General features: G+C 38.9%; 1 protein-coding gene across 1 annotated transcript; it reads left to right on the top strand.

Moving 5' to 3' along the window:
- The first annotated feature begins 704 nt into the window (after positions 1 to 704).
- Positions 705 to 10,034, top strand: Gpx5 (glutathione peroxidase 5). Its single transcript, XM_005341921.5, has 5 exons — positions 705 to 904; positions 4,515 to 4,668; positions 6,942 to 7,059; positions 7,488 to 7,587; positions 9,066 to 10,034. The coding sequence occupies exons 1-5, from the start codon at positions 818 to 820 to the stop codon at positions 9,270 to 9,272; spliced, it is 666 nt and encodes a 221-aa protein (XP_005341978.1). The 5' UTR covers positions 705 to 817; the 3' UTR covers positions 9,273 to 10,034.
- The last annotated feature ends 1,530 nt before the right edge of the window (positions 10,035 to 11,564 follow it).

The raw sequence follows: 11,564 nt of genomic DNA, 5'->3' as shown, positions 1-11,564 counted from the left end.
CATCACCATTCCTTTTAACTTTTGCCAATCTGATAATGTAAAATGTATCTTTTCTTATTCATACTTCTTTGATTATTGGTGAGAGAGAACATTGTATCCTACCACATTTGATTTCCTGTCTGGTGTCCATTTTTCTGTCGTCTGATAGTTTTTCCCTGCTGATTTATAAGCCCTTGAAAAAAGCATTTCTATAATGGATATACCATTTTGCTGTTCTTTACATATATTGTAAATATCCACAACCCTTACTCCAGTTTTCTCTCAACTCTCAAGCAGATGCTAGGTAGTTCGTCCATTGATTTAAAAAAACAAACAAACAAACAAAAAAAACTCAAGTAATCATATTAGGCATGGTATCTGCAAATTTTTTCTTCTCTTTTGGTTCTGCGTATTGAAGCAGTGAAGCCACACTACACCAATGAGCTAAACACCTTAAGCAATAGTGTTTAGAATGTCTAAACCCATTTGCAAGGAAATCTGGGAGGCTGCATCTACATCTAGACATCCCCATCTGCTCAGAAAAAAACAAACAATAGTCTTCAAGGACCTCAGAGGGATTGCCGTCACCCTCTCATAATTCTCAGAATTTATATGAGTCCCAGGTCCTAATCGCACTAATGAGCACTCAGTGCTCATGGGCATATGTGTAGGCGAAGATGTGGCTTGAATTCTCCAGTCTTCATGTGGCAGGAATCCTTGAGGCCCTGCAATTGGCCTGCTCAGGCTTGGGCCAGTCTCTGCCAAAGTAACAAAAGACTGTTGGAGATGCATAAGGACCTCACTCAGGCTCTCAGATCAGTGATCTACAACACCAGTCATGATGGCACAGTTAAGAGCCTCCTGTCTTTTCCTCTTTCTTCTTGTTGACTTCATGCCAACAGATGCCAAGCAAGATAAGATGAAGGTAAGTGAGCTCCAGAGAGGGCAGGAGAGGGTAAACATGTATCTTTTCTTATTCATATTTTTTGATTATCAGTGAGAGAGAACATTGTATTCTACCACATTTGATTTTCTGTTTACTCTTCTGTCCTGCTTCTATATTCTGTACTTCTTGCAAGATTTGGACTTGGGCTTTCTACCTTCTTGTGGGTTCCCCTAAACCTTTCTTCTCTTTTCCTTGAATATTCTTCATTCCCCATAAAATGGTGATCCTTGAGTACAGTCCTTTCTCTCCATCTCCAAGTGGAGGACTCCTGGAGCCCCATCCCTACCCCCACTCCCAGCCACATCAGTCACTAGCTGATCAGAGCTGGATCTGACAGTGGGACCAACGTGGATATCAGAGTAGGTGGGGATTGAGGTTTGGAGGAAAGGCTGAATCTGGTCATTTTAGACACAAATGATAGTGAAGGAAGGGTTTTTTTGCTAGTTTCTTCCTGAGTTCTTTCTAGCCCACTCAAACACTAATGTGAAGAAACACTTACATGGAAGTTTTAGGGATAAAGTCATAGTTATCACAGGAACATGAAAAAATTAACTGGAGTCTTAAAACAACTGGATTTGGAGTCAGATGTCTTGGAATCTGGCCTCAGTTTTATTCCCAGCTGATGACTTAATTGCCTTATTGACAAAACACGTATATATGGTAGTGGAAGGGATAGTCCAAGGAAGGATAGTAATGAATGAGAAGACTGAAAGGCAAAAAGGAATCATGAATTTAGAGACAAACAAACTTCACATGGTGGGTTGTCACTTTGGGCCTTGGATATAAATTTACTCAATACTAATTTATTTTAACAGAATCCAGCTCATGGGTGGGTGAGCAACAATCATTACTCATATAATATGTTCTACAAAAGACAACTCTGATAAGATCTTTACCTTTATCTGAAATTGACTAGAAAAGTTGCTGGGTGACTTTCTATTTTCAGAATTGATAGGGTTTTTTATGTTACCAAATGCTGCCTAATTTTGTGTGGAGACTCTGGGCTTAGAATTTGCTTAATAAAAGCTGAGTCTGAGCCTTTTTTTAATATTTATTTTTTAGTTGTAGTTGGACGCAATACCTTTATTTTATTTATTTGTATGTGGTGTTGAGGATCAAACTCAGGGCCTTGCATATGCTAGGCAAGCGCTCTACTGCTGAGTCACAACCCCAGCCCAAGCCTGAACCTTTTTAACAAACAATGATGGAAAACCTGGTTATTCAGATGTAGACCCTTATCTCTCACCCTACAAAAAAGTCAGTTCAAAATGGATCAAAGACCTAAGAATTAGACCAGAAACTCTGCAACTCCTGGAGGTGGGGGGACATAGAGTTATACATTCTAGCACATAAGCATAAGGTTCGAAGTAGGATCCCTGAAGTTCAGGAAATAATTCCAAGAATTAATAAATGGAATGGCATCAAATTAAAAAGCTTCTACACAGCAAGGAAAATAATTTTAAGAAGGTGAAGAGAGAACCTACAGAATGGGAGAAAAATCTTTGCTAGCTACTCTTCTGACAGAAGATTAAAATCCAGAATTTATGAATATATATATGTTATATTATATGCATGTATGAATATGTAAAAACAAATCTCACTATTATGTAAAAATCACTATAATGCACCGATAAAAATCTGCAAAAAAAGTTGTATCTGGAGGGGTTCAGACATATCACATAGATTTAAATAAACTAGGAACAATAATCAACATCTGTAGTAAGTCTTCAAGTTCAGAGTCTAAGACCCTGCAACCTGTTTTCAGCATGATTTTCATTGTGATAGGGGGAAAAAGAAAGAGGTGCAGAAAGCAAATTCTTAAAATTGTTTAACTTGGAACCAGGCATCATGAAAGTAGAAATGGATGTTCTCATATAATATTCTCTTTATACACACCTTAGAACTGGTGCATAGAAATGTGCAAATTTAGAGAAAGGCACAAAAACTTATATAGAGAAAATCGCTTTCTCCCTAAGAGAAGGACTGAGTAACTGCAACCTGGTGTACTAGTGATATAATCACTGGATTTATAGGGCTGGAAAAAGTTGGGTTTTGTTTTACATTACTCCTGAATGGGGGCGGATAGTGTTTAGTTAAAATTCTTTCTGGTCCATTGCATATCCAGGAAATCTAGTTTAATCCTGTTTAAGTCTGCACCTTACTTAGGATCTAATGCCCTTCTCTTTTTTTCAAAACAGTTTCTCTGCCTTTTTCTCACTAGAGGGTTCAGATAAGTAGCTTCCTTTTCGTATTTCCTATCTTATACTCCTTGTATTCCACAGACAATTTGTAACAGCTTCCTCAGTATAGGGAAAGAGATCAGGTTGTGCTAGTGAGTACTGTGGCTTCAGAGTACTTGGGTACTATAGGTACCCTGCAAGAATAGACAAGAATAAGAAAAATAAGATGAGAACTGCTTTGTAGAGGAATTCAACATAAGTACATGCAATGGAAGTTTCAGGAAGAGCCTATTTCTGTTACGTAAAATTTATTTCTGTTTTATGTGGATATCCATTCAAGTAGGTTCAGAAGATTTGAGAAGGAATAGGATAGATGGAGCTGATGATGATGAAGGTGGGTACTAGGTACCTGAAACACAATGGTGTGGGGAGCTGGGTTTGTAATAGGTCAGTTGCTGCCAGACAGATCCTAGTGACCTACTTGCAGATAGGCTTTGAAGCTCTCCATATCTTCTCTTAGGCAATGGCAGGCGTTACCCCAAAGCTGGGAATTCACAGTATTGACATACAAGAGCATCACATGAGTAAGAGCATGACAGAAGGGAGAAAAGTGAGATGGGGATGAATTTAAACTTGGAGGGCCCTCCTTATAGCTGCATTTTACTCATGGAGAAACTGAGGTCCAAGATGAGAATTACCTAGGTTCATAGAGGAGTGTAATAATAGATCTGGCTTCGTATTCCCTGGCTAGAGTTCTTTCCATTCTAGTATGTTGATGCTTAGATTAAGAAGTCAGAAGACCTAGAGAAAGAAAAGTAACTCAGCTACTCTGAAATACGTAAGCAATTAAAAACTGCCCTTCTGTGAGACTTCAATCCAGAGCTAAAACATAGCTTCATTTTCACAGACATTAGGAAAGCAGGGGCTGGGATTGTGGCTCAGCAGTAGAGCACTTGCCTAGCACATGAGAGGCCTTGGGGTCAATCCTCAGCACCACACAAAAATAAGTAAATAAATTAAATAAAGGTATTGTGTCCAACTACAACTAAAAAACGAATATTAAAAAATTTGGAAAGCAGTGTACTTTTCTCTTTAGCCCCACTTACTTTCTGTTTCTCATATCCCAGCTCACAAATCTCTTTTCTTTATATTTGACCAAGTATTTCCTAGTAGCCTACCTCTGCCTAAATAATAGAAATTCAGACTTGACTACTTGTTGCTGGAGGAAAAAAAAAAAAAGGAAAGATTTTTAAGTCACAAAACCCAAGTTTCAATATTTTCATTGATCCCTTAGACAATTATTTTTTGTTCTCTGAGTCTGATACCTGTATTATTCTTTAAGTGCTTTGAAATAATACACAGATATCAGGAATTATCACTAATATTATCATTTTTTAAAAATCTTCCAGATGGATTGCTACAAAGATGTAAAAGGCACCATATATAACTATGAGGCCTTCACTCTTAATGGGATGGAACGCATTCAATTCAAGCAGTATGAGGGCAAGTACATCCTCTTTGTCAACGTAGCCACCTATTGTGGCCTGACAGCTCAATATCCTGGTAAGAATTCACAGCCATATGTCTTTGGGACTAAATTTTCCAACTGATTTTAAATCACACTTGATATTCTAAAAACCACATTTGGAATTATATTCTAATTCTAATTATATACCAACATAAATACTCATAGCTAAATGACTTTATTCTCAATGTCAAAATTCAATAAACTGTGCCCAATAGGCCAAATCTGGCCAGTCTGTTTTTAGAAACCAAGTTGTATTGGACTCAGCTATGTTTGTTCATATACTTACTCTCTAAGTTGCTTTCATGCCACAGGCAGAGTTCAGTAGTTGTTTGAGGAGTGATGATGAAGGCCATGTGATCTGCAAAGCCTAAAATACTATTTAGCTTTTATAGAAAAAAAAATTGCTGACAATTTCCTAGGCTTGGCCTCTGCTTTGTCTGAAGTTTCTAATAAAATCAATACATATCTAAGAACTAGGAGCTTCATAGAAGATTCCAGAAGTCTCCTTGGCAAATAGATAAGAAAAGATCCATGTTTTTTGAGACTTTTGCAAAGTCTTTTATAATGACAAGGAAAGGGGGAAAGAGTTTATACCTGGAGCTGTATTTGACTGGAGTTAAGGGCCAGAAGAAGAGGCTATGATAGAAACACATACACCCTGTCAATCTTGCCTCTTCTCTTGGGTGTAGTTTTCTTCCTCCTTGTTCATTATTCAAGGAAGAATTTTGTCTCTCTCATATGTCTCTTAGGACCATTGGCTTAAAAACAAATGAATAGTAAGCAGGATGAATTATATCAGATACACTTTATATATTTGAATTACTAAGAATTTGTTTTTAATTATGTTGTGTTCTGCCGAAGTAATAGATTCACAAGCCTCAAAATTCGAAAGGAACAAAGAGGTTCACAGTGAAAAAAACCTTTCCACCTTCTTTTCCTCCCTTCAGACAGCTTATATTATCATGTTTATAAAATATGGATATGGATTATTTTTCCTGCTTTTCCTACCAATTGAAAACATGATGCGAATATGTTTGCTGTCTTATTTTTTAAATTAACAACATAATTTTGAGTTTAGTTTATTTCCTTTTTCTTTTTTAAGACTGAATATTAACTGGCTGATGGTGCATGCCTGTAATCCAGCAGTTTGTGAGGCTGAGGCAGGAGGATTTTGAGTTCAAAGTCAGCCTCAGCAACTTAGTGAGTTCCTAAGTAACTCAGTGAGACCCTGTAGTTAAGTGCCCTTGGATTCACTTCCTAGTACCAAAAAAAAAAAAAAAAAAGACTGAATATTATTTTTTAAACATAATTAATTTTGTCCATTTATAAGGGACTTTAAAAATGAACTTATTTCATCTCCTTCTGCACATAACAGATGAAGAAACTGAGGAATCGTTGCTCAAGGAGTGGAAGACAGGCTTCCTATTTTCTTTTCTTTCCTAGAGGGAGGGATTATCTGTAGTGCTGAAGACAAGAGGGAAGTACATGGAGAGAGGTTCTGAGGACTCACGTGAAAACAGGAAAGCAGTCTCTCCTTTTAAAGAAAGGGGATAAAAGGAGGTACCAATTGGGTGAGCTGAATCTGAGTGGCACTGGCTAGTGTTCATCAAGGGACTGAAGGCATCTGGTCCAGAAAGTGTCAATAAAGAGACATGGATTATAAAAGCCTGAGCCGACAAGTTGGAAACTTCCTGGCAATAGAAGAAAGCTGCTGAAGCTCGTGTTTGGCAAATCACTGAAGACTTTTAGGTAGAAAGCATCTTTAACATCCTCAGGATGGTTGAAGAGCAGCAGAAAGCTTAACTTGAACTTTTTCTGGTTTTCTTTGGCTCTGTCAGATTGATCTGCACTCTGCCAGCCTGTACTGAGGAAAGAAGCTCAGTCTTGTCATCTGTGTCTTCCCTTTAGAAAGATTCAGTCTGTAAATTCACCAACCAGGGAAAGCAAACTGATAAGAATAATAATGATGTTCCAACCTGGCTTTGTTTAAAAATCACGGGAGTTTGAATAATTAAGATGACTTGATCCCATCTCAGAGAAATAGAATCAGAAACTTATGGGCATCCTTATTTTTAATGATTGGGATGTGGCTACAGGCTTGGGAAATACTGTACTATATTCACTGGTCTAGCAGGCATGTCTGAAGATCTGGTGTCCAACTTCAGCTGTGTCACTCATAGCCTCTTTGATCTAGAGATATTTCCCTCCCTGGTCTCTGTTTCCTTCTCTGAAGAATGAATAACCCCAGGGATCCTTCTCTGCCCAAAGGTTATCTAGGCTGACCATCATGTCCCTTTTCTAATCACAGAACTGAATGAACTTCAGGAGGAGCTAAAGCCCTTTGGCTTTGTTGTGTTGGGCTTTCCCTGCAACCAGTTTGGAAAGCAAGAACCAGGAGACAACACAGAGATTCTTCCTGGACTCAAGTAAGTGCCTGCCTGAAACCCAGTAGGAGACCCTTGTCCTTCTTTCCTATCTGCAGAGATTCTTCCATCTCAGAAACCTCCCAGAAAGGTAGTGGATTATTAGGCTCAAGGGTATCTTCAAACTGATTTTTTTAAACATTAGTCTACCTTGATAAGAGTCTGGTAGTGTCCAGAGATTTTGTCTCCACCCCTGGTTGAGAACTGGGTGGACTGTGGAAGAGCAGAAGAACAGAATAATTGGCACAGAAACAATGAGGGGAGCCAAGATAGATTGTGGAATAAAATAGTGACTAAGGAGCCCAAAGTCTAAAAATGGCCTATTTCTGTCACCTCTCCCATCTATTATATCTATTCCTCATTCTACTTCAAATCTGATGTCCCATCATAACTTTATCCTGGAGCTTCCTGAGAACATTTGGTTATTGCAGGTATGTTCGTCCAGGGGGAGGATATATACCTAATTTCCAGCTTTTTGAGAAAGGAGATGTGAATGGTGAAAAAGAACAGAAAGTCTTCACCTTCTTGAAGGTGAGTCAGTTACTGGCTTAAACCTCCTCCTTTTCCCTAATATTCTTAGTGGAGAATTGTTATGGTAGAAATGGGCCCAAGAGATCATGCCTAGAGGTTGGATTGATCTTTTTAGAGGGAATCTTCAGGTCAGCATAAGATTTGGGTTTAATTTGTTAGTGTTTATGGGGCCCTGACTTTGTATGGGGGAGAGAATTGTGTGGAATGGCAGCTTTTACTGGGACCACCCTCTTACTCATTGACATTCATTAATTCATTCATCTAAGGTACATTTAATGAGTGCCTGCTATCTATAATGCAGGCTAAATAGTAACATGAGATCACAGTTGAGAGAGAGAGAGAGAGAATATGCTAGAAATCAACAAGATTAATAAAATGTAGTAGGTATTTTTAGTTGAAACATTGGTTTTTATTTATTTATTTGTTTGTTTGTTTGTTTGTTTTGTACTGGGGATTGGCCCCAGAGGTGCTTAACCACTGAGCCACATCTCCCAACCCTTTTTTTATTTTTTATTTTGAGACAGGGTCTCACTAAATTGCTTAGGGCTAGGCTAAGTTGCTGAGGTTGGCCTCTAACTTGTGATACTCTTTCCTTAGCCTCCCAAATTGCTGGGACTATAGGCATGTGCCATCATGCTGTTAATACTGGTTTTTGGACAAAGAGAGTGCCAGAGCTAAAAGAATCCTAAATATCACTAGAGTGAATTACTTCTAAATGCTGGACTTGGACCAAGACTAGCCCATTTTAAAATTTGTGTATATCCTCAGTAAGCTGAAGAAAGAATACGTACAGAGGATTTCATTAGTTCAACTCACGTAACTTACAGGGCTGTCCTTTATTTAAAGATTATGACTGGGGCTGGGGTTGTGGTTCAGTGGTAGAGTGCTCACCTAGCATGCACGAGGCACTGGATTCAATCCTCAGCATCATATAAATGTAAAATAAAGATATTGTGTCCACCTAAAATTAAAAAATAAATATTAAAAAATAAAGATTATGACACATATATTCTTAGGATGGCATTTCTAAAATGATGATGATGAATTGATGGTATTTAACATTTTTTGCTTTGATATAATGTCATTAACTCTAAGTTATCCCCAAAAGATATTTATTGAAATGCTATTGGCCCATTGAACCCTAAAGCTTGGAAATCCACATTTTAATCCAAGTCAATCACTTTGCAGAAAAGGAAAATGAAGCTTGAGTGGTGACATATCTTAACACTGGTGGCATGATTGTGGGTTGGGTTTATGGGGAAAAAATAAAAGGAAGAAGCAGAATTTGGCTACAATAGTTACAACATTCCTGATAATTGACATTGTGGTGTTTTGGAAATTTTATGGGGTTTACCAAGAATCATAGGAAATAAAATATTTAGATACAGGAGGTAGTGGATTACTTCTGAGTAAAAATACCTTGATCATCTGGTAGCAAAAGTGATGTGTTGTTTCTCTTTTCCATCTTTCTGCTTCAGCATTCCTGTCCTCATCCATCTGAGATGTTGGGCTCGTTAAAATATATCTCCTGGGAACCCATAAAAGTTCATGACATCCGTTGGAACTTTGAAAAATTTTTGGTGGGGCCCGATGGAGTCCCTGTCATGCGATGGTTCCACCGTGCTACAATCAGCAGAGTCAAGTCAGACATTCTGGTGTACCTGAAGCAATTCAACACTAAATAGGAAGACTGAGTTGGGGGCAGAAGCCATCTTGCTTCTCACCTAAAGACCTGTTCTGAAAAACTTCATCTTTTTACCATATTCTTTTCCTAAATGGCCTCCTTTTGACTAAGCTATCTTTATTCTGCTAAATTCCCATTCTCCACCAAGTAGATTTGTATTTGGAAGGCTATTGCCCTTTCTCCTGGAAAAAGTGTGTGGGTCAATAGTAAAAGAATGGAAACCCTAATCCCCAGGCCTCCATTAGAGTTTGAATAATTCATATCCATAAAAGGAAAATCATCCTTCCATGAGAATGGCTTAGTTTTCCATCATCTTTGGAAGAAGGATGTCCCTGGATGTTGACTCCTCCTTTTTCCGCCCTGAAGGTACAGAAAGAGCATGGGGATCTAGTCATTCAAATTATATTCTACTTCTTAGTAGGACAACCATGTATTATCAGTTTCTAAGTCTTTTGGAATAGTTTTCACCCATGACATTTCCCTCCACCTGTCATTCTCCAGTGAGAACCCTAAGGGAAAGTAGGAGCAAGAACAATGACTTAGATGAAGGGAGGGTGTCTCCATGATAATAGGACCCAGGACTTTTCTCTGTTCTGTCCTGTAAAAATTTTCCTTATTGTCCAATTCTTAGTGTATTCAGATTATGGCTCCTGAATGGGGACAGATTTTTATCTTTTGAGGGATGAAATTCCCCTCTCAACCCCAGATTTCTCAGCTTCAGAACCAGCCTTATTACTGTCTCAAATAAAAGTTTTATGCAGCATCTAAGATCTCTGTGGTTTTTAAAATTCCATATTGTACTTGAACTCATCTTATCTTCCTCCTAGTGCTTACTGATGGTGTATTGTTCAGAATTCTCGAAATTCCCCCAACAAAGGGATTTATCCTCTCAGATGTTTGGAAAGTTGTCACTTGATGGCTTTTAGTTGTCACCTGTCTTTGGGAATTGCTTTAGGCCAAGTTTGTTGCCTCCTGGGATAGCCAATATCCAATTACTTGTTCATGAGGAGTGACAAAGGACTCCATCCCTCAAGGGATGCTTCCCCACATGGTGCCTCTTTTCCCTTAGTGCTTGGTTCAGCGGTGGCTGACTGGATGAGTGACATATGCACACATGCACCAGCAGATGTGATGAATCGGGTGATTTAAAAACGTGGGGGGATTGGTAATTATTCAGTAATAGAATTGGATGGTCATTTCTAGAGGAAATTAATGCTTTGGAGAGAGAGAATTAAAAGTTGAGGATGATATATCACTTTAAAAAGTCTCAATGTGAAAGGATGCCTGCATGGGATCCTGGTAAGAACCTCTCATATCCTGCAACTCAGGACACAAAAAGCCAAGGTGCTGGCCCAAGACTTAATCATAGGAATAGCAGAATTTCAAAGAAAGTTATATTCCAAACCTAGATTATTGTTGTGATTGGCAAAAGGTGTGACTTATGCAGTCCAGGGGGAGAAATAAAGAATGTCCACGAGCTTCTGCCCCTTTCAATGCTTTATTCACTCAAATTACTCAATACAATTTCACTTCATAGGTTCTTAATCAAGAAAACAACAATCCTTAATGCTAGGCACTGCAATAGACATAATCAATTCACAGCAAACAATTCCAGATTAATTAATTCTAAGCACTGCAAACACACTTAATCATGACTGGCTAATGATAGACATTGCCCCTGCATGCTAAGTTCAAGTGTCAGTTCAAAAGTCAAGCCTTAGGCTTTAAGTCCAGCAGATGCATACTCACTCAGACAGTGGTGATCAGGTCAAGAACCAAGGCAGGCTTCTCAAGGATGGAGCTGATGGCTGATTAAGGAGAAGTTCATAGGGAGAAGTTGCAGCTCTCACCAGGGTCAAGATGTGGCTGTAGAGTTTAGAGCAGTGAGGAAAATGCAGAGGATCAGGAAGTGTTGGGATGTCAGTCCAGGTCCTCATCAGACTCTCAGCATGAGGGCATCATTGTCGGATGGCTGGATGTCTGTTTATTAGCTCTATTATTTATACCAAATTTGGGGGCTTTTGACACCCTCTTTCAATCCTTATCAGCTGCCACCGGGTATCTCAGTGACATCATTTACCCTGGGATTAAAACATCTGGTCTGGTGGTCCCCATCCTGATCTTTTCACCTTTCTCTCTTATCAGGTGCCTTTCCCTCTTATCAAGCCAGGACAGCCTGCCAGAGACTTCACTCTTGAGTTTATCAGGGTGGGGAGAAGTGACTTGTTTGTGCCACAGGGCCATACTGGAAGGCTCCTTTAGGGGTGCCTGGTGAGACTGCAGGTTTCAAACA

This window comes from Ictidomys tridecemlineatus, chromosome 8 (assembly GCF_052094955.1).
Source record: "Ictidomys tridecemlineatus isolate mIctTri1 chromosome 8, mIctTri1.hap1, whole genome shotgun sequence".
Taxonomy (NCBI): Eukaryota; Metazoa; Chordata; class Mammalia; order Rodentia; family Sciuridae; genus Ictidomys; species Ictidomys tridecemlineatus.
This window is presented reverse-complemented; position numbering and strand designations above follow the sequence as displayed.

Excerpts from the sequence above, each read along its gene's own strand:
- Gpx5 (XM_005341921.5), top strand. The coding sequence starts at position 818 with ATGATGGCACAGTTAAGAGCCTCCTGTCTTTTCCTCTTTCTTCTTGTT. Across the intron at positions 905-4,514 it reads CCAAGCAAGATAAGATGAAG|ATGGATTGCTACAAAGATGT; the intron begins GTAAGTGAGCTC and ends AAAATCTTCCAG. Across the intron at positions 4,669-6,941 it reads CCTGACAGCTCAATATCCTG|AACTGAATGAACTTCAGGAG; the intron begins GTAAGAATTCAC and ends TTCTAATCACAG.